This window comes from Macaca thibetana, chromosome 7, assembly GCF_024542745.1.
Source record: "Macaca thibetana thibetana isolate TM-01 chromosome 7, ASM2454274v1, whole genome shotgun sequence".
NCBI lineage: Eukaryota > Metazoa > Chordata > Mammalia > Primates > Cercopithecidae > Macaca > Macaca thibetana.
Genome location: NC_065584.1, coordinates 48178851 through 48202452, shown reverse-complemented (window position 1 = coordinate 48202452; position 23602 = coordinate 48178851). Strand labels below are relative to the sequence as shown.

General features: G+C 39.4%; 1 protein-coding gene across 3 annotated transcripts in view; it reads right to left on the bottom strand.

Annotated features, from left to right (window-relative positions):
- CCDC175 (coiled-coil domain containing 175) overlaps positions 1-23602 on the bottom strand; it is a 61805-nt gene that overhangs the window by 17009 nt on the left and 21194 nt on the right. For all 3 annotated transcript variants that reach the window (XR_007727480.1, XM_050798054.1, XM_050798055.1), the window contains exons 9-14: positions 16848-16984; positions 15030-15140; positions 12800-12871; positions 10808-10943; positions 10127-10258; positions 3876-4014 (exon numbers count right to left, since the gene is read on the bottom strand). Coding sequence is in view for 2 of the 3 variants with exons in the window: in XM_050798054.1 (XP_050654011.1) it covers positions 3876-4014; positions 10127-10258; positions 10808-10943; positions 12800-12871; positions 15030-15140; positions 16848-16984 (727 nt within the window). In the remaining variant the exon portion in view is untranslated. The remainder of the gene's footprint in view (positions 1-3875; positions 4015-10126; positions 10259-10807; positions 10944-12799; positions 12872-15029; positions 15141-16847; positions 16985-23602) is intronic.

Genomic DNA, 23602 nt, shown 5'->3' with positions numbered 1-23602 from the left:
TCTCCCCTCTCCCTCAGAACCTCCCTCTGAGATATGCCTTCTGGAATCTTTTCTTTCTTTGTGCTAGATTTGCAGTTGACTTCTTGGGACTTCCTTTTGCATTTTTCTTTTTCTTTTTTTAAAGGTTTTATTCAACCAGAACGCTCTGCATTATTCTTATGTTGGACCTCCTGTTTCCTAAATTTCTTATACTCTTTTTCTTGATTCATTCCTTCTGTTTGTTGAAGCAAATTCTATACAGCTTCAGGAAAAAGAGTAAATGGGATAAATGTTTTGAGATCTTGTATATCTCAGTATGTTTCTATTCTATAATCTCGATTGATAGTTTAGCTGGGTATCTAATGTTGGAAATTATTTTCTCTCAAATTTTGAAGGCATTGTCTTATAACTTCTATAATGTTGCTGTTAAGAAGTTTGAAATGATTCTGATTTCTAACAGTTTGTGTGAGATCTCATTTTTCTCTCTAGGAGCTTTTAGGATCCTCTCTTTCTATTTTTCCTTCTGAAATTCCACAGTGATATGGCTTAGTCTTTTCTTTTAAATATTGTTTGAGGATTTGCTTGGACATTTAAAAATGGAAATCTATATTCTCTAGTTATAAGAAATATTTTTGTATTATTTCTATGATAATTTTATTAGTTCTTTAAAAACATGAATATATGGCTATATCTTGATTTATCATTGTCAGGCAGTTTCTATTTACTTTGTCATATATAGTAGAGGATAATTTAGCATGCTTACTCCCATTCCCACATCCCACACCCACACCCACACCCTCTACATTTCATCCCTAACCTTCCTATAAAGTTATGGTTTTCATTTAAATAAATTGTAACTGTTTAGATCATTATAATAAGGTAAGGATTATTCACTGATTTTTTTCTGTTCTTCTTGTTAGGTAGATATTTGGCATCTCAGAATAGTTTTTAAATTTGCTTACCATTCTCTCCTTTTCCTCATCTCCTTTTGTTGTTGTTGTTGCTCTATTTTTACAGAGATTTTCTTAACTTTTCTTATAATTCTCCTATTGAATTTTGACATTTGTTATTTATACTTTTAACTTCTGAGAGCTCTTTCTGTTCTCTAATCTTTCTTTCAAGCATATTTTCTTTTTTCATAAATGCAATATATTTATTTATCTAAGAATATACTCTTTAAAAGTATGCTTATGCTCTTTGCATTTTCTCTGTTTCCACCAAGTTCTCTTGTTCTTTCCATTTCAGTTTCTTTTTCACACTGGGTGCTTCAGATCTTTGTCTGATCCCATTTAATAGTCCTGGGTGAGCTTCAATATACAGTGATCAGGAACGAACCAGCCATTTGAGGGGACCATCGAATGCTGGTGCTGTTGTGGGGCTTTTCCCTGAACTGTTCAGTTTCCTTAGAGGAAGAATACATTAGTCTCCTTCCTCAGGTTGGGGTAAGGGATTATGGAAGAGTTCACAACACCATTGGCTGGCAGCATTCATCAAGCTGAGCTCAGAGGGGGATCTCAGTGGGGATCTCAGTACAGTACCTGTCTTCTGCTCTCAACCATATCTGATACCTTGCAGTCTGAAGACTTCCGGTCCAGTTTCTCTGCCAGCATTGAGGAGGAGTCACTCAGCTAACTGCACAAGGAGGGGGTTTGACCTGGAGCTCTAATTGCTCTTTATAAAGACTTTTCAACCAACCTTTAGCCCTGTGACTCATCTCAGCTGCCATAGTTTCAGGGGACGCCACTGCCTGTGACTTCACAGCTTTGGGGGAAAGAACTTTTTGCCTACATGGTGCTCTTTTTGGCAGGCTCTTGGTATTTATATTTCTCTTTCTACTTCTATCCAATTACGTCTTCCCAAAATTTGTTGATATTTATTATCAGGTAATAAATAAATAATAAATCAGCAGATAGCAAATGTCTTATCTCTGCCAGTGTTTTGGTACTTATGGATTTGTATCTTTTTTTAAAAAAAAAAACCTTTATATACATATTTGGGAGTTTTATGAGGGAACAAAGATATATGTATATGCTTTATCCATCAGATTTAACTAAAAGCTTTCTGTGTGTGGAGCCCATGCATGCCATTCTCTGTAAATGTAACTGCTGACAAGCCAACTTTCCTGCTCTTATGTTCCCTTTACTTCTTTTCTCCTGTCTTCCCCTCTTTTATCTACTTTCTTCAGCATTTTCTCCCCTTTGTTTACATTAAGAGGTTCAGTACTTGTAATGTATTACTTACTTTTATGCTCCTAGTGTTTCTTACATCCTTTACCTAGTACACGAAGGGATAGGAAGAATGGCTGGGAAAGTAGAAAACTGGGAATAGGCCGGGTGCAGTGGCTCACACCTATAATCCCAGCACTTTGGGAGGCCAAGGTGGACAGATCATGAGGCCAGGAGTTCAAGACCATCTTGACCAACATGGTGAAACCCCATCTCTACTGAAAATACAAAAATTGGCCGGGCATGGTGGTGCACACCTGTAATCCCAGCTACTCAGGAGGCTGAGGCAGGAGAATTGCTTGAACCCAGGAGGTGGAGGTTGCAGTGAGCCGAGATTGTGCCATTGCACTCCAGCCTGGACAACAGAGCGAGACTCCATCTCAAAAAAAAAAAAGAAAAAGCAAGTAAGAGACCTATGGATTGTAAGTCTGGGTAAAAGTAGTAAGAGGCCAAGAAAACCTACTTAAGTTGACTACATGAAAACCTGACAAGAAAGTGGAAAATCATCTGAGGAATGGGAACCAGGTCAATTACCCATGTATTATTATTACAACATTCTTACATTTTTAAAAATCCACCCTCCTTGGCAATAATCACTATTCACTTCTGAATTTTTTTTATTCTACATTTGAATATACTGGAGTTCCATATGAATGTACCATTTTGACACAGGTGATTTTAATTCCTATCCCCATATTCGTCTTTGCTAACCAGTAGACAATTTTTCTTCCCATTCTAATCCTTTCTGTAACTTTTGGTCCTGGCCTTCTGATTCCCATGTGTCTTCTTTCATCATCTAGAAGATACAAATTCTGGAAGTTGTTCCCACTAAAAGACCTGGGCAGATTCCTTAGATAATGACCCTCTATTCCCCAAATGCAATACAAGACTCAAAATCCAAAAAGATGATTCTGGGCCAGGCACAGCACTTTGGGAGGCCAAGGCAGAAGGCTCTCCTAAGCCCAGGAGTTTGAGATTAGCCTGGGCAACATAGTGAGACCCTGTGTGTTTTTGGTTTTGTTTTAAAAAAAAAAAAAAAGATTCTGCATGTATAAACTTTGGACCTTGGGCACAGGGTTGAATGATTACATCCAATTTTTTGTGGAAAAAATAATTATTTTTATATTAAACATACATGATTATACTATGTAATGTAATTAAAAATATGCATACTTTCAGACATATTTCACATCCTCTACTAACTCCCAGATCTGAGACAAGCTCTTACCTATCTGTGCCTTAGGAGGAACTTAGTGAAAACAAATCTGAGGAGTGCTTACTCAATAAATGGTTAAAATCATAGCAGGAAAAGAGATATAATTTGCAAATTCATGGTAAGAAATAGAAAAAATTTCCACGTGGTAGCAAACAAATGAATTAGTTCTACTTTTCCCAAGTATAGAGAGAAATAAAATAATATAGTAAAGGACTAAGTCTTAAATAGTTTTTAAAAGAGAAAAGGAAAATTTTGACAATAGCAACAGTAAGATTGTAGTGTAGAGGAGAAATTAGTAGGTGAAGCAAAAACTAGAGAGTAGAGAGCTAAAGGTAATGGGGAAAGGTCGGTGAGCTTCACCATTGGCTTGCAACTGATGACCTGCCTTGTGTTAGAAGATGACAGTGAAATCCTTACCTGGGATTGAGTTTAATTACTAAATGCTTCATATGTACCTGTAATAGCATTACTGAGCTCTTGTAACTTTCTTTTTTTCTCTTTATACTCTTGTTCTGCCACCTGAAGTTGTGGAAGACACTCAACTAGTTCTTCTTGCTTTTCTTTGTTAATTTGTGTTTCCTTAACAAATATTTCCTTTAAAGAAAATAAAACCAATTGGGAAATATAATTTTGGATAATTCACACAACAATTTAAAGTAGAATGTAAGTTTTTTGAGGGAAAGAGTTTCATCTGTCTTGGTCTCCTATCCTGAGGTACATAGAAAGATATATGGCATATACTAATCTTTTAATAAATATTTGCTCCCTGACTCACTGACACTCTGACAATCCACAGAGTAAGGAGATTAGATTCAATTGGTTCTCTAAAGATCCCTTCTGCTTTAACCTCTTCTGCTATATCTCTATGAACACTACCATGTATACAGCCCAAAAACATATCTGAGAAAATTTCCTTCAGTAATATTTTACCAAAAAGAGGCAGATAAACAGAATACACTTCTAAGAAATGCTGGATGTGAGAAATGGGAAGAGGATAGAAGTAATTGGATATAACGTTAAAATAAATGGGTAAAAAGTGCCCAAAGCAAAACATGAAGATGCCTGCCTACTTATTGAAACTCAAGTTTTGTTTAGTTTCAAATGGAATAATAGTTGGACCTTTCTTAGCAAATCAGAATGGATTTTAAATGGTGACTAAGGCAGAGACCACCAGCTGATGTTTAATATTTGTTCTCTTCTCCTTCAATATGAGGGCTCCTGAGTTTCAGCTGAGCACATGGCTTCTGGCTAGAGTGTGGTTTCCAGGCTTCCCTTGCGGATGGGCGTGACCAAGGAGTTTGTGAACGGAAGTCATTTGTGCCACTTCTGGGCTCTGCTCCTGCAACAGGAACGGCTGTGTGCTCCCCTGGTCCTTTCTTCCCTCCCCTGGCCAGAGGAGAATGAGAACGGAACCTACTCCTTGACACACAGATGTTAGGCTCATGCTGAGAATGGCAGAGCCACCCTGCCAGCCCTGGACCCCTTCCCAATGGCCTGGATTGGGAAAGAGAAACAAACATCTCTCTTGCTATAATGACCCCTTTGAGCATTTTCTCGACTAGATGCTCAGACTCACAAAATTTGATTAGGCTACACTTGACCCAGTTTACTCTTAAAAACTTTCAGTTTTAGTTTTCATTGTTGTCCAAGTCGTATGCACACATAATTGGAAGGAAATGCGAAATTTTAGCAGGGCAGGGCCAGGCATGCTTTCCTATTGGAGGTGTCTGCACAAAGACAGCAGACCAGTGGCTTCATCTAAAGTGATCATTTAGATGCAAGAGAGAGACTCACACAGGTGGGGTTATAGCCTCTCTGGCTTAGAAACCCCATGTTCATACAGGAACTAGTATCTCTTGGACACACCTTCCAGGTTTCAAAGGGCATACCCACTTAAGACAGCCACCAAACCCAGGGAAGCCCAATGCCACAGTTTCCCGTGGGTTATTTTTCCAGTCAAGATGCAGCGTACAAATCAGGAGTCATTGTTATACAAGCAATGTTGCTTCATAATACAGCTGATATTCTACCTTCATCAGGCTATTAGGGGAAGGAGCCAGGAAGTTAACCCAGGGCCAGTTTCCCAATAAAAAAAGGAAAGAGGGTTGTTAACCCTTTTCACATCTTGCTTATGCTCATCATGTTTTAGTATATCGTTGATAGAATAGTTTTCTTGCACCTTAACTAATACATTCATATGCTGGCTGATGTATCTCCTCCCAAATTGCCATTAGCATCATTATGAATAAATACAAAGAAGCTAAAATGCATAGAAAAATACCATAATTCAAAAATATCATAACGCAGAAGCAGGAGTACATTTCTCCAGACTTCAACATTTAGGCAGGTTGAGTTAAGAAACTCAATCCAGCCAGGCGCGGTGGCTCGTAATCCAAACACTTTGGGAGGCCGAGGCGGGCAGATCATGAGGTCAGGAGATCGAGACTATCCTGGCTAACATGGTGAAACCCTGTCTCTACCAAAAGTACAAAAAAATTAGCCGGGCGTGGTGGCATGCACCTGTAGTCCCAGCTACTCGGAGGCTGAGGCAGGAGAATCGCTTGAACCCAGGAGGTGGAGGTTGCAGTGAGCCAAGATCGCACCACTGCACTCCAGCCTGGGCAACAGAGTGAGACCCCGTCTCAAAAAAAAAAAAAAAAAAAAAGAAACTCAATCCTGTATTATCCATATTATGTTTTTTAAAAAAGAATAGCCTGTAGATACAAGTTTGTATGTACATGCATTAATTCATCCCCATTGCCTGCACGCAGCTCAGATTCCCAGGGCTGCCCTGGGAACCATTGTCTTGTTCTGTGCTCTGAAAGAGACTGTAGGGTACCAGGTTCAGTGTAGCAAGTTGTTGCTTGCCTGTGGGCTCAGGTTGTTGGAGTGGGGCAGCCAGTCAGGTTCACATGGTCTTCAGATCCTTCCATATGCTTTCTCATGGTCTCTGATTCCTGAGCCACATGCATATTTTAGAGGTCAGTGATGACAGGCTCCAGTTTCTGCTCCAGATCCCCCATCTCCCTGAAGTTGGAGCGTTGGAAAAGAGAGACCAATGCAGATTCCAGTCCACCCCCGCTCATCCTGTGAGTTCCGGTTTGTTTTTGCTTCCATTCACTTCCTGTTGGTCTTTCCATCCCAAGTACCTGCCCTGCTGACTTCAGGCCCCAGCACCAGATGTAAAGCTGACAGTCTCACCAGACTGTGTAACTAGATACCACAGTTGCAGGAGGTCAAGTCCTGTAATAAACCCGTTTTCTGGTGGCTGTGCTTCTCTGATCAAATTCTGACAGATACAGGGCTGTAGGACCCAGAAAAGCGAATGGTCCTTGGCCTGGGCTTGTCCATGCAATATCAGGATGATGTGCAAAATCTGTGGAAAGCTCTTATAGAAGATTTACAATGGAGGGCCCGGGATTGGAGCCAGGCCTATGGAAAAGTCAGTCACAGCACTGCCTTGTCAACAACGCATCCCAACACTGGGACGTTTATACTATGAACCAGTGACTAATCTAACTACTATTCAGGGCTGCTTTCCTTCAAATTTATGGGTTACGGACCCAAATGGTAGTGGGACTTCTTGCTATTCAACCTAATGATTTTGCTTTTCCTCCCCGTGACTTTGGGTTCTGTTGATTTAGAGATACTACTGGGGAAAAAAATGGTTCCACCAGGGGCATGACAAGAGTTTCGTAAACCACTACGTGAGGTTGCGTCCTAATTTTGGGCTCCTCATGCCACTGAATCAAAGGCAGAAATGGGATTACAATGTGCCTGAGGTTGTTGGTGGTGATTATCAAGGGGAAATCGGGTTATTGCTATGTAATAACGGTGCACAGGCTGCCACTGGCCTATCCCTTTGTGTGAATTAGGCACGCAGTGAGCACACAGCCTGGCAAGCCAAGCGCAGGCTGGAGACCTGTCTGTAGTGGTTTTGCAGTTGATTTTCTTGGGTTCTGTGATCTACCAGTCATCTCATCTGCCAAGTCTTATGCTTCTATTTTACGTATCTTGCCAAATTACACTGTAGAAACTTGAGTAAAAAGTTAAATAGGATCCTTATTCCTTATCCTATTCATGACTCAAAGGGGATTGCCCTCATTGTTTTACCAGTAGGTATGATGGTAAAATTATCAAACATATCTGAGATGCTGACCGCTTCTTAACACCTCTTTGGTTATCATTTTGGTTCAAGCCACCTTCATTCTAACTTGGGTTATTGCTTTAGGTCCCTAATTGTTCTTCCTGTGTCCACCCTTTTGTTTCCTAAATTCTACTCAACATAGAAGCTAGAGTGATCCTATTTAAAGGAAAAACTCAGATTATTTCAGCCCTCCACTCAGAACCCTCCAATGGCTTTCTAGCCCAGACAGAGCAAAGGACAAAGTACTTCTGATGGCCTATAAGGGTGTGCCTGATGCTCCACTTGGATCTCCCCTTGAAGGCGGACTCGCCACACCATTGTGAGGAATGTGGTTAGCTCACACCTCCAATAGTTGGCTCCTTCAGGGTAAGCTCAGCTATCTAGCCAGTATCATGCTCCTTTGGGACAGTCCCCAGTCAATGACTAAGCAAGGAGGTGATACAAGGATGCATCCAGCCATTTCTGCCGAAGCCAGGCCTCTTCTAACAGGCAATCCTTGCTCCGGAGCCTCTTCTAATAGGCAATCCTTGCTCCGGAGCTCCCCAGAGGTTACATAATGGCCTGACAGCTTTCCCTGCCCAATCTTGTCACAGATACTTCTCCCTAATATACCTTATCAGTCCTAATTCCATCTCAGCATCTGCTTCCTGAAGAAGACTCCCACCATGCCTGGCACTCCCAGCTCTTATTCAGCAACCCCACCCCCTTGTGATTCCTTAGATAGGAGGGTCCTGCCTCAGGCCCTTCCTGCCTAGCATGCCCTCTGCCTGGAGCCATCTCCTGCAGACATCTGCAGGGCACCCTTCCTCATATTCAGGGCTGGACCCTTCTCTGACTACCCCTATTTACAACAGCACACACACCATATCACGTGCACTCTCCCTGTCCCACTTCCCTGCTTGATTTTTCTCTATGGCTTTTATAACCATCCAATATACTACTTGTTCTACTTGTTTCTCTCATTTATTTTCATTCTCCCGTGTTAGATAGTAAGCTCCATAAAGGCAGAGTTTTTGCCTGTTTTGCAGCATTTAGAAGAATGCCAGGCACCTAGACTAATGCTTTCCACCCCGCCTCTTCTACCCTCTCACCCCTTTTCTTCTAACATTGTAGTCATTTGTGTCATGCTTTCTTTCCTTTGTTTGTTCTCCGAGTTGCGGGGTTTCTGTTTCACCTCTTCCTGTTTTCTGGCCATCACCTTCTGATATCTCTTGCCTAAGTTCCTACATTTCCATACTAATAATTTTCCTTTGTACTGCTATTAAATTATTTTTTTAAATTCATAGAAGAATGTTTGATCATAGTTTTTTGTTTGTTTGTTTCTTTTTGAGGCGGAGTCTCACTCTGTCGCCCAGGCTGGAGTGCAGTGGTGCGATCTCGGCTCACTGCAATCTCTGCCTGCTGGGTTCAAGTAATTCTCTGCCTCAGCCTCCCTAGTAGCTGGGATTACAGGCGTGTGCCACCACGCCTGGCTAATTGTTTTGTATTTTTAGTAGAGAGAGGGTTTCACTATCTTGGCCAGGCTGGTCTTGAACTCCTGACATCGTGATCCACCTACCTCGGCCTCCCAAAGTGCTGGGATTACCGGCATGAGCCACTGCGCCTGGCCTGATCATAGTTTTTATTTGTTCCATGCCACCATTTTTTCTGAGTGTTCCTATTTGTTGGAAAGTTTTGTTCCTCTTTTCAGTTGTTTTTCTCCTAGTATTTTTGTATGAAAAATGTGACTACTTTCTTTTGGTTACTAATATTATTAATAGAAATAATTGGTTATCCTTGGGCCAGACATCTGCAGAGGGTTTCTGCAGGATGTGGCAGGATGGGATGGGGTCGGGGAAGACAACTTGGATCAGATAAGACTCTAAACTAGGAAATTTTCGAACTCCCTATTTTCGTCCTGCGGTATGAGACTATTTCCTTCAAATAAAGCCCCTCTTTGGTGTAGCCAAGACCTCTTCTTCCTTTTCAAACCTAATTAAGCTCAGGAAGGCTTCTACCACCATCCCTATTCTCAGCTGCTCTGCTAATGGCTGCCTCTGGGGTAATACCATCGCCTTGAAAAGGTGCATTTTTTTTATTGTGTTTCTGTGGACCTGGCACTTCTGGGTACTTTCAGTGCCTTTTCTCTCCACCTCCCCCAGCATCCATGCCCTGTTCTATCTCAGGTTGGCTTTTGGCAGTTCCCAAGGCAGCATGATACCCTCTTTTTAAGGAGCACGTCTGAGATTGACTTTACTAATCTCCCTTGCCCCAGCTATTTTCAAGCCAGCTCCAAATGGCTCCCTACACAACTCCACCTGTCTCCAAGGCCGTTGCCAACAGTTCTACATAATTTGAAGTGTGATTATTATTATTATTATTATTATTTTGCTGAAAAAATATTTCTTATTGCTCTGCTTCCTCTTCAGGAAAAGAAGAAAGATCCAAAATAAAATTGTAACCTTTTTCATACTAGAATATTTATTTTACATTTAACTGATTAGAATAGCATGAAATAGTATTCCCCCTCCCCCTCATGTAGTCATCCAAAAGTATTCTTAGATGCAAAATAAAATTTACCTGATACTTGCTTAACTCTTTGATTAACATTTTTTCTTTGTTAACAAATGCTTTCTCTTCTTCTTTCAATTCTATTGTAAGTTTTTCAATCTGTGCCACAAAGTCATTGATCTCCTTTTCTCTGAGACTGGTCTAATTAGAGAAAAATGAGAATTTGTCATTTCTCTTGTAGTGATCAGCCTTACATTTTCAAATAACCAGGAAATTAATATCTCTTTGCATGAGACCTGCTTCTGATTTCAGTTCATATAATTTCTCAGCAACCACTGAGAGTAATATTTTTTCCTCCAGAAATTAAGTTCTTCACCAAATGATATTTTTATAAATATGACATGAGGAGTGGGGAGGGTAGAGGACAGTGGGTGAGCCGAGGGTAAATATAAAAGCTTAAAAAAATTATACATGCGCTCATATTTTTAGAGGTAATTCCCCTAAAGACTAACCTCAAGTAAGTTTCTGGTTACATGCTTCAAAAGCATATTCTACTGTATTTGCTAATTCTCTCTAGTTAATATACAGCAAATGAATACATTTCCTAAGAAAATTAAATAACTCACTCTAAACATGAAATCAGCAGAAAGGAAAATACTTTTTAATAAGATAGGATTTAATTAAATATTGAAGGAGAATTGCTGATATGCAATGTAGGGGACTAATTCTAAGTTCCTTCAGTTCCCTTACCTCGTTAAGTAATTCAATTCGTCTAGCTTCTGCATTCTGAATTTTTTCTGTAATAGTTTGTATCTCAGCTGTTATCTGAGCTGTCCAACGTGCATGCTTTTTTCTCAAGCAAGCTATTTTCCACTGAGTTATAACACTACAGATTAGAGCAAAAAGAATTGCCATTAAGTTGACATAGCAGTTTACTAAAAAGATGAAGAAATTCAAAGCAAACAAGTTATACTATGACTACACAAAATTATTTGCACTATTAGTGTTGCAGACTACACACATTGCATGAAAAAGTAAGACAAAACATTAACTTCCTCAATTCTGTCTCTGCAAGTTGCTTCAGAGTAAGAAGTTACATCTGCACGTCCAATAGAACAGTGAACAAACCACACTTGGCAGCTTGCCTCCTTCAGGTAAAGGATAGATATGAGGAAGGCTTGGGGCAAAGTGGAAAACAAGGCCCAGGCAGAAATAGTAATAGAATTATCTAAATTACCGGATGTGCTACTAATAGATTTCAGACTTCTGGGTTCTCAAATTTTTCTCCACCACCACATTAAAAAGCTACATATTTGAAGAATGGTAAAAATGTGCAATTAGGGCCAGGCGCGGTGGCTCACACCTGTTAATCCCAGCACTTTGGGAGGCCGAGGCAGGCAGATCACCTGAGGTCAGGAGTTCAAGACCAGCCTGCCCAACATGGAGAAACCCTGTCTCTACTAAAAATACAAAAAAATTAGGCAGATGTGGTGGCACAGCCCTGTAATCCTAGCTACTTGGGAGGCTGAGGCAGTAGAATCACTTGCAATTGGGAGGCGGGGGTTGCGGTGAGCTGAGATTGTGCCATTGTACTCCAGCCTGGGCAACAAGAGCGAAACTCCATTTCAAAAAAAAAAAAAAAAAGTGCAATTAGAGTCTTTAAGTGCACATTCAATAATAACATTAGCCGGGCACAGTGGCTCATGCCTGTAATCCCAGCACTTCGGGAGGCCGAAGTGGGCAGATCATTTGAGGCCAAGAGTTTCAGACCAGCCTGGCCAACATAGTGAAACCCCGTCTCTACTAAAAATACAAGAATTAGCCGGGCATGATGACACATGTCTGTAATCCCAGCTACTCAGGAGAATCGCTTGAATCTGGGAAGCGGAGGTTGTGGTGAGCCGAGATTGCTCCACTGCACTCCAGCCTGGGCCCCAGAGTGAGACTCTGTCTCAAAAAAAAAAAAAAAAAAAAAAAAAAAAAAATTAGCTGGGCGGGCGTGGTAGTGCACGCCTGTAGTCCCAGCTAATCTGGTGGCCGAGGCATGAGAATCACTTGAACTCGGAAGGAAGAGGTTGCAGTGTGCCGAGATGGCACCACGGCACTACATCTTGGGCGACAGAGCAAGATTCTCTCTCAAAATAATAATAATAATACTAACAATAACAACAACAATGATAATAAAATACAGCTAAGTAAAAGCAAGAGCTTTTTAGCTGCACTGATCTAAATACAGCATTTTATATGTATCATCTCATTTACATTCACAGCTACTTTATAAGGTAGGTACTGTTATCCTTCCCCACTTTATAGGGATGGGAGCAAAGATAAGTTATTAAATAACTTAGCCTTGGTCACAGAGCTAATAAGGACAGCAACCAAAGCAGGCCATCTGGAGAGCCGGTAGCCTTCACGCCACCTTCCTCTTTTATCACACCTGTCACCTCCCTACTGGTTCACAAAGAGGCCTGGATGAGCAAAAGGCATTGCACAAATATTAGCAATTTTACTCTTTGGTGTCTGCACTTGATTGAAATGGAAAACTTTGGTTCTGTTCAATACCAAAAAAAAAAAAATCAAATTAACCAATACATCTAGATCTGAGATAATTTACACATAATTTAGGAAAATCATTCCCTTGGGTTCTAGTAACAACAAGTATTTTGCACAGTGCATTAAGATAACATATATGCTGATAACACAAAACACAAATAAACCTTTTTTTTTTTTTTTTTTTTTTACCATCTCTGACTTTCTCTTTCCAGGTTAGCACACAGGATTTTGATTTGTTGCTGATATACTGTTTTTGTTGCTCTAAAAAGAAAAACATATTGGATTTTGCATTTGTGGGAACTGTTAGAATATACAATAGACTCTTTATGTATAATTTGTATGCTCAGTAAGGCTATAGTCTAATAGGGAGACAAAATAAGCCTTGTGAAACAACTAAACATTTCAGTGGCAGATTGATAGACAACTGTAATTCTGTGTTAGTGCAAACTGATTCTGCAACAGTTGTGGTGAATAGCCAAGGATAGAGAAGAGATTTCTAGGGAGGTAATTGACAAAGTGTTACTAGAGGTTAATGTTTCTCAGAGGGAGGAATGTGGATTGTCAGAATGGAGGTGCAATCTTATCAAGGAAAGGGTGTCATCATTTGCAAATACAGAGAGGGAAGGAACAGCAAGTCAGGCCTCTGTTATGACATAAGGTAGGCTTGCTGTATACAGAGGACATGAAGGAGAGAATAACCCTATGACACAAGAGGAAGTAAGGTTGACACATTGTTGAGGAACTCCAGACCCTAGATTGAGCTCTGATTTGATATAACATATAATTCAGAAAGCCAATATAGTTTCTTGAGCTGGGGAAAAGTAGTAACTAAGGATAGAAGATTTTCTTGCAGTAGGATGGATGGAAATGTGAAGATTCCAACATAGGTGACAGAAGCCTTTATTTTTATCCCCTGCCCTGCCTTTTCCCTATGAAGTGCTTCTTGGACAGAAATGAATTGAAAGCCACATAAGGAAAATGCTGCTTTATATCTTTTGAAAGAAATATTCAGAAATAAAACTTAGCATAGGAAACACTCTTAAATAAACTAGAAACATACCTGGTCTCATGTTTCTTTCTCTGTTTGGATTTCTGTTGGTATGTGCTTGAATTTTCATCATCACCTATCTTACTTCTATAAGCTAGCTTCTTCATTGTCCTGTATTTAAATCGTGTGTCTCCCTTTGTGTGGTGATATTATTCCCCCATACAATGAGCACAGAAAAATCTGACTTGCTTTTAAAGGTCTAGTTCAAATTTTAAATCCTGTATAACGAAGGACTCCTTGATTTCACTTTCATGCCTGACTGTTTTTTATAATTCATTGTCATACATGGTTTATTTTTCACCATCATATATGGTTCATTAATTATTTCAAATGTGTTAGTCTTGCTTCTCTGCCCAACTGAACTATAAGCTGCCTTATGCTCAGTCTTAATGTGTACAATCGTAGGATATTTACATAGGTCATTTTGACAATCATTATAAAAGTGAAAAAGATGCATCCTCCTTTGATCTAGCACTTCAACTTTTAGGACTTTATTACAAATAAAAAAAAAAAAGTCATATGGGTAGAGAGAGATATGCTAACTTCAAATATTTGTAATATAGGCAACAGACAAAAGTAAATTTCCATCAATAGAGTGCTGGTTAAATACAATATAGTATAATGTGTATTATACGATAGAATACTATGCAGTTAGAGAAAAGATATGTGTGTGTGTGTGTGTGTGTATATATATATATAAAATCTTTGTTTTGAAATAGTTTCAAACTCAACAGGTAAGCACAAAAAATAGTACAAAGAATCCCATATATCCTTCACCAACTTCTCCAACTGTTACCATTTTACCTAATTTGTTTTATCATCCTCCTAGGTATAATTTTAAGTGGAACAAATTCGGTTATAGTAGAGTATAATCCAATTTTTGGATACATACAAATAAATACATATTTGAAAGCATATATAGTAAACTGTTAACAGTGATTATGCCTGTGGAGAGATGGAGAGATTAGGGTAACTTTTACTCTCTAAGTTATGCATTTTATATTTGAATTTTAAAATCATATATAGGTATTATTTTTTAATCAGAAAAAGATTAAAATTAAAATGACTTAGAATGCAGAAATGAACATCAATGGGACTCAGTGTTGTGACAATGTTCAGGCACATTCTTGTCACTGCACCCCAACTGGTCCATTCCTGGGGCCCAGGAGCTCCCACAGAATTCAGAACCTGTCTATCCTTTCAATGAAAAAGTCCATGAGAATGACTTCCAGACTGTGAAACAGAGAGAGCTAGTTATAAACTTCCGTTTCTGTAGTATGTTAGAAATCAACATAGATTTATTGCTATCATTTATTAAAAAATAAATGCAGAGAAAGTAAAGATAAAAAATTTCAAAGGCAACAAACATACTGTTGAAGTTCCTGGAGTGTGATGAGTCCTTCTTCCATATTTTTGATGTCTACTCTCTTTTGTGACAGAAAGTATTCTTTCTGAGTAATATATGTCAGCTGTTTCTGATTTCTATCATGAAAAACAGAGTTATTTGTTGAAGGCTGACATAATCAAACATGCAAACACAAATAAGAATTTCAAAAAGAGTTTTGAAAGTTCAGATCATGAGCTATTCACTAAATAAATTATTAAAAAATAGAAACAAAGTATTTTTGCTGGTGGTAGCTAGATCTAAATTTATGCACAGGATTTTCTTTTTTTCAAATTTTTCCCAGCTAATTTTTGTACTTTTGTGGAGATGGAGTTTCCCTGTGTTGCCCAGGCTGGTCTCAAACTCCTGGTCTTATGCAATTGGTACATGTTGGCCTCCCAAAGTGCTGGATTATAGGCGTGAGCCACTGCGCCCGGCCTACACATAGGATTTTTATAAAATTTATGAAAATTCCCAAGCCACTGAAAGAACATTCACCACAATAGTAACCACAAAACAAGAACAGTTGTGTAGTGCTCCATCTCTCTAGGGGGTGTGTCTCTCCTAACGTGCTTATCAGTTCTGTCATATTCTTCTGTGGAAGGTGAAGGAGTCAGTCAGACTAATTTTGCATATTGGCTCTACCTATTAATCAGAGTGTGATCTTAATAACAGCTAACAATTAGCTTCACCTGTGAATAAGCATCAGTTTCACCAGCTATAAAATGAGAATTGCAATGCCTAGCTCCACGGATGAATGAATTTAATAAGAGGTAAAGTGCTCCTCTCAGTGTGTGGACTGATAAGGTTTTTTGTTGTTGTTGTTGTTTTGTTTTGAGACAGAGTCTGGCTCTTGTCGCCCAGGCCGGAGTGCAATGGTGTGATCTCAATGGTGTGATCTCAGCTGACTGTAACCTCCACCTCCCGGGTTCAAGCAATTCTCCTGTCTCAGCTTCCAGAGTAGCTGGGATTATAAGCACGTGCCACCATGCCAGCTAATTTTTTGTATTTTTAGTAGAGATGGGGTTTCAAGTAGTTATTTTTTTGTCTTAACTTGCAGGAGAAAATAATGAGGCTCAGAGAAGTTTATAGTCTTGTTCAAATGCCCAGATATTGATAGGAAGCTGCCTGTAATAGAAACTATTTGATCTAAGTGACTCATCTTCCAAACTGCTGTGGACTGAATTGCACCTCCCCCACCTCCAGAATTTATGTGTTGAAACTCTACCCCCCAACATGATGAAGAAATAGAGAGAGTTGGGTCATTTTTACTCTCTAAGTTATACATTCATATATTTGAATTCAAAAATCAGGTATAGGCATTCCTTTTTTCATCAGAAAAAATTAAAATTTAAAGTGCTTTAGAATGGCAGAAAGGAACATTGTGGGGGGTTAGTGTCGTGAAGGCCTTTGGGGAAGTGATTAGGTTTGGATGAGGACATGAGGGTGGGACCTTATAAAAGAAAGACACCAGACAGACAGCGTGTTCTCTCTCTCCACCCTGTGAAGACACAGAGAGAAAGCAGCTGGGTGGCTGTAAGCTAGAAAACGGCCCTCACTCAGACTTCCAGCCTCCAGAACTGTGAGAATATCAATTTCTGTTGCTTAAGCCAGCCAGTCTATGGTATTTTGTTATGGCAGCCTGAGCTGCTGAGACAGAAACCAGTAATGATAGCAAACGTTTTCATTTTTGTCAATAGATTTTAAAACTAGGATAAGATTAAGTGTAGAGCCACCACTTTGATAGTAAGAAAAGCACCCCATAACGATGGCATGTTGAATCACATGTGTGGGTAAAGACATACTCATCATAGATCTTTCGTTTTTGCAAAAAAGCTTTTTCTTCCTCACTTAAAACAATCTTATATTGTCTGGCAAGAGTTTTCATTTTCTCTCGTAGGTCTTTGTATTCCATACGAGCATCATGCAGTGTTTCAACCAGCTAGAGAAAAACAAAGGAGGAGAATGAGAGAACTGGCTTCACTGCTCCTCTGAGGCCATCTGCATCAGGTGGCAACTCGGAGAGCACCTGGTATATTGCTTAGCCCACCGTGAATATGCCATAAATGCTGAGTGATTTAATTCTATAGCAAACATGCAATTGTATACTTTGGGACCTCTACTATAAATTTGCTTTTAAGTACAGAAAAATAGTAAACCCTGCTGCAAAACCATACAGTAATAATCCATATTGAAATGCAAAATGGGATGAATAAACTGTGCGTGCCTGCTCTGCAATGTTTGTATGTCCTTTTTCCAGAATATAAACTATAGAAAATGTAAAAAGAAAAAGTAACATCCTCAGCTCTTCCTCAAAACATCTTTGAGTTGATATTATGCTTGCTTCTTGTGAAATATTTCTATTTGAGGACAAAAAATAGTACCCTACATGAGATCAGAAATTTTGCTTATAGATTGCTTCAAACGAGGTAAGAAAGTCAAATTTAGCAGAAACAATGGGCTGAATAGTTCAAAACAACCTTCTATCTCAGGACAACTCAAATAGCTGCATGAAAAAATATTTGTAGAAGTGTTGAAGAACTCACAAGACAATAAAAAACGATTCAAAAAACAAAAATAGAATTACTATTCAACCCAGCAATCTCATTACTGAGTATATACCCAAAGGAAAATAAATAATTCTACCAAAAGGATACCTGCATTCCTGTTTATTGCAGCACTATTCAGAATAGCAAAGACATGGAATCAACCCAGGTGCCAATGAACAGTGGATTGGATAAAGAAAATGTGGTAATTATACACCATGGAACATTATGCAGCCATAAAAAAGAATGAAATCATATCCTTTCCAGCAACATGGGTGCACCTAGAGGCCATTATCCTAAGTGGATTAATGCAGAAACAGAAAATGAAATATTGCATGTTCTCACTTATAAGTAGAAGCTAAACATTAGATACACATGGACACAAAGATGGGAACAATAGACACTTGGGACTCCAAAAAGGTGAAGAGAGAAGTGGGGAAGGGTTGAAAAACTACCTACTGGGTACAATGTTCACAACTTGGGTGACAGGATCATTAGGAGCCCAAATCTCAGCATTATGCAATATACCATTGTAACAAACCTGCACGTGTACTTGAATCTAAAAATATAAAAAATAAATAAAGGATAATAGGGAATTACTAGGCCTAATTCTAGGAGAACGCAAGAATCCAGAGTGGTAAGGTTAGCACTTAAAGTTCCTCTTGCCTTGAAGACATTTACTAACATAGAAGAAACCACTTGAAAACCAAGTTTTGGGTTTTTTTTGCATGGCAAGTGGAATAAAAGCCAACATGTAATGCTCATCCAGTTGTTGAGCCTACATAAACCTCCCACTATTTTAGTCTGGGATTCCGAAGAGCTTCACCTTCTGGATAAAGGTAAATTGAAAGTTAACAAGTGCAACTTGACTTTGATCACCAGGGATGCTTAGCACGGATTAAGGTAGCTTGGAACTTGTAACACCCCACCCATCTGACAGAAGTAAATGTAAACTGTTCTTGGGAAAAACACCATTATCTTAATCCTCGAACTGTTTTTACAAACTGTATTAGTCCATTTTCACACTGCTGATAAAGACATACCTGCAACTGGGAAGAAAAAGAGATTTAATTGAACTTACAGTTCCACATGGCTGGGGAGGCCTCAGAATCATGGTGGGAGGCAAAAGGCACTTTTTACATGGTGGTGGCAAGAGAAAATGAGGACGATGCTAAAGCAGAAACCCCTGATAAAACCATCAGATCTCATGAGACTTATTCACTACCACAAGAACAGCATGGCGGAAACTGCCCCCATGATTCAAATTATCTCCCACCAGGTCCCTCCCACAACATTGTGGGAATTACGGGAGTACAATTCAAGATGAAATTTGGGTGGGGACACACAGCCAAACCATAGCACAAATATTTTTTGTTCAAGTACAATGTCCAGTATACAATATTCCACCAGGAACAGAAGGAAATAAGAGCATGGACAAACATTGGCAGAAACAACACACTACAGAAACAGACTACAGACCCATAAAGACATAAGACATTGAAATTATCAGACACTGAACTACAAAACTACTATGCTTATTATGATTAAAGAAATATTAGACATGCTTGAAAATGATGACAGGGAATTAGAAATGGTAATGAGTGACACGGCAGATTTGAAAGGTACCAAATAATTACCAGTTGAAAAACACAATACCAGCCAGGCTCATGCCTGTAATCTCAGCACTTTGGGAGGCCGAGGCAGGTGGATCACCTGAGGTCAGGAGTTTGAGATCAGCCTGGCCAACATGGTGAAATCCCGTCTCTACTAAAAATACAAAAATTAGCCGGGCATGGTGGCGCATGTCTGTAGTTCCAGCTACTCCAGAGGCTGAGGCAGAAGAATTGGTTGAACCCAGGAGGTGGAGATTGCAGTGAGCTGAGATGGTGCCATAGCACTCCAGCCTGGGCAACAGAGTGAGACTCCATCTCAATAAATAAATAAATAAATAAAATAAAAATACAATAACTAAAATTAAGAATTCAAATAAGACCACTCTGCTCAAAATACAGGAATGGGAGACAAAAAGTAGAAAATACAGAAGAGTGGGTATGATATGTAGAGGATACATATATTAATACAAATAATCACATACATACAATTGGAGTCTCAGAAAAAGATTGACACTAGCATTAAAAAGTCTTGCATCAAAAGGCTGTTGCAAAAGTAGAAAGGTTCAGAAAGAACTCCACCCTAAAGTCAGAGATAATGGATACAAAGAAAAGAGGGCCCTGGGCCATTCCCTGGGGTGGCCAACTGAGCAACTGTATCTGGAGTATTTGCTTCAACTATCTCCTTACTTCTGACACTTACACTAATCAGCCAACTGTAGTGGGGATTTTCTCCAAACCAAACCGGTGAGTACCACAGGCAACAACTATTCCCAGGAGTCTAGAATTGGGTATAGAATTGTCATACCTAAGACAAGACAGGTCCTCTTCCTGACATACATCCCTCCCACCCCCCACCATGTATAAGCCCAATCAACACATTCCACTCTTGCTACAAAATTCTTTTTTTTTTTTTCCTTTTTCTTTTTCTATTTGGAGATAGCATCTCACTATGTCACTCAAGTTGGTCTTAAACTTCTGAGCTCAAATGATCCCCCGACCTTGGCCTCCTTAGTAGCTGGAATTACAAGCACACCATTGGACCCAGCATCTCCCACAGAATTACTACATGCAGGCTCAGTAAACAGAAGAGACAGGAAGAATGCACAATTAAGGCTGGCTCCAGTGGCTCACACCTGTAATTCTACCACTTTGGGAGGCTGAGGTGGGAGGATTGCTTGAGACTGGGAGGTCCAAGGCTGCAGTGAGCCATGATCATGCCACTGTACTCCAGCTTGGGTGATAGAGAAAGATACTGTCTCGAAAAAAAAAAAAAAAGAATGCACAATTAAAAGATGAATAAATATGTAGAGTTTCTAAACATTTGAGTAAAATCAACACTGTAAGAAAAAGCAATCAAAATCTTCTGTAGCCCTGGCATGGTGGCTCGTGCCTGTAATCCTAGCACTTTGAGAGGCAGAGGTGGGAGGATCACTTGAGCCCACGAGTTAGAGACCAGCCTGGGCAATACAGGGAGAACAGGACAAAAGAAACAGGTAAGCACATAATGGCTGAAAAATTTGCAGAACATATGAAAAATAGAAATTATCAGATTTAAGAAGTCAAATAAATCCCAAGGAGGAAAAATGAAAAGAAAATCTGGACACATCATAGTGAAACCGAACAGCTAAGGCAAAGGGAACAAAGAAGATCTAAAACAAAAGACATATGCCATGTTAATGGATTGGAAGCCTCAATACCGCGAAAATGTGAAACCTTCTTCAAACTGATTTACAGATTTAATGCAATCCCAATCAAAATCCGAACAGGTTTTTTGGAAGAACATGACAAAATTTAAAACGTCAAGAATAGCTGGAACAATTTGGAAGAACAAAGGTGAAGGATTTATACTACTAGCCATAAAATCTCATTTTAAAGGTACTAATTAAGACAATGTTCTTTTAGTGTGAGGAGAGATGACTAGTTCAAATGAATAGAGTCAACAATCCACATATATATTTATGATCCACACTTGATTTATGACAATAGTATGACCACAATGTAGTGAAGGAAAGGATTGTATTTTCAGTAAATGGTGCTGGTTAACTGGACAACCTTATGGAAAAATACGAATCTTGACCACTATCTCAAAACACACACACGTAAATTCCAGATGGTTCATAGTCTTAAATGGGAAAGGTCAAACAACAAAGCTTCTCAATGGTAACAGAAGAGAATATTCTCATGGCATAGGACATAGAGAACATTAATTAAAAAGAAAAAGATTGATAAACTTGGCTTCATTAAAATTAATAAATTATATTCATCAAAAATATGTACATAAATATTGTACATTTGTGGTTTATGTATTGTTCTGTAATGTGTAATATTTTATAATAACAAAAGTTAAATCCAACAATGCCACTGCTGGGTATATATCCCAAGGAAATGAAATCAGTATGTAAAGAGATGTCTGTACTTCTATGTTCATTGTAGCACTACTCAGAGTGGCTAAGATGTAGAATCAACCTAAGTGTTCATCAGCAGATAAATGGATAAAAAAAATGTGGTATACACATGCACAATTGAATATATTCAGCTTTAAAAAAGAAGAAATTCTTGTCATTTGTGACAACATGGATGAACCTGGAGGACATCATGATCATGTTAAGTGAAATAATTCAGGTACAGAAAAACAAATATTACATGATCCCAATTACACGCAGAATCTAAAAAAAACTGAACTCAGAAATAGAGAGTAGAATGGTGGTTGCCAGGGGCCGGTGGGGGAGGGGAGAGGCTGGGATACAAAGGTTAAGTTTGAGTTTAATGTCAATCTTTGAACGTTCCTCCAATAACTCATGAGAATTATGATTGGATGTCACTAAGAGCCCATAGTTTCTACCTAGTGAAAATAATAAATAGGCCAGAGCCTTGCACTCTTTGAAGTGATCACTCACTCACAACCATGGAATTTGGCTAAGAGCTAAGGATTAAGGGGAAACTCTTTGACCAAGTAAGCCATGCCAGTTTAGGGGTCCTAGACTGTTCAGAAAATCACGTGGGCTAGACAATGTGGAGTTATTGTCAGAAAGTTGTCTCATAGTTTCTGCAGTAGGAAATAGATGGGAAGAAAAATAATATTTTGCTCAGAAAATGAAGGACAAATTTGAAACCAACCAACCAGCCAACAAACCAACCTTGTCTGGTTTCTGTCTGTTGTTGGTATCCTTGCAACTAAAAGAATCAGAGTAGCCCGGAGGGGAAGCCATCTCTAATGGTGATAGTTCACAAAAGCAAAAATGGAAAGCATTTAATTGGTACAAATCATTCTTCTGGGAGGGAGCTGCCTTTGATATCCCTGATGAGCCTCAGGGCATGGGTGCAGAGGCTTTGTAAAAGAGAAAGAAGAATTTGTATGTGGGGTGGTATCCTACCACAAGAAGATAGATGAGGAACTGTGAGAGAAAGAAAAGGTGGTGAACAAAATGGCTTTATGCTCTGCAACAGGATTTCTCCCCATGACCACTAAAATTTCCAACAGAGCTTGCAATAGATCATGAAATGCTTAGTGTAATTAAATTTGTTTTAGAAACTAGTGAAAAATGTGAATTTTATATCCTGGTTGACTTGGGTAAAACAAAGATAGAGGATGTAGACAGAGAGTACCTGACCTAAGTCCTGAACGATTAAAATTAAGTATGTGTGGCCAGGGGTGGTGGCTCATGCCTGTAATGCCCAGCATTCTGGAAGACCAAGGTAGGAGGATTGCTTGAACTGAGGAGTTCGAGACCAGCCTGGGCAACATAAAGAGACCTTGTCTCTGCAAATAATTTAAAAATTAGCTGGGCATGGTGGTGAGTGCCTGCGTTCTCAGTTATTCAGCAGGCTGCAGCAGAAGGATCACCTACGCCTGGGAGGTTGAGGCTGTAGTGAGTTGTGACTGTGCCACTGCACTCCAGCCTGGTGGGTGGATCGTTTCAGGTCAGGAGTTTGAGACCAGCCTGACCAACATGATGAAACCCTGTCTCTATTAAAAATACAAAAATTAGCCAGGTGTCATGGCACAAGCCTGTAATCCCAGTCACTTGGGAGGCTGAGGCAGGAGAATTGCTTGAACCCAGGAGGCAGAAGTTGCAGTGAGCTGAGATCATGCCACTCCACTCTAGCCTGGGTGATAGAGTGAGACTATGTTTCCCAAAAAAAAAAAAAAGGAATAAAAGAAAAGAAAGGAAATTAAGTTCGGATATAAGAGGTGTGGGGAAGAGATACTAAGGATATTTCTCCTTCAATACAAGGGACAAGAAGAATTTCAGTTATGTCTGGTGTATATGTGTATTTGTGTATATAAGTAATTAAATGGGATCATATCATACATGCTGTTGTTTCCCTTTTTTAGAGGGACTCTTCCTCTGCTGCCCAGGCTGAAGTGCAGTGGTACAATCTCAACTCACTGCAACCTCT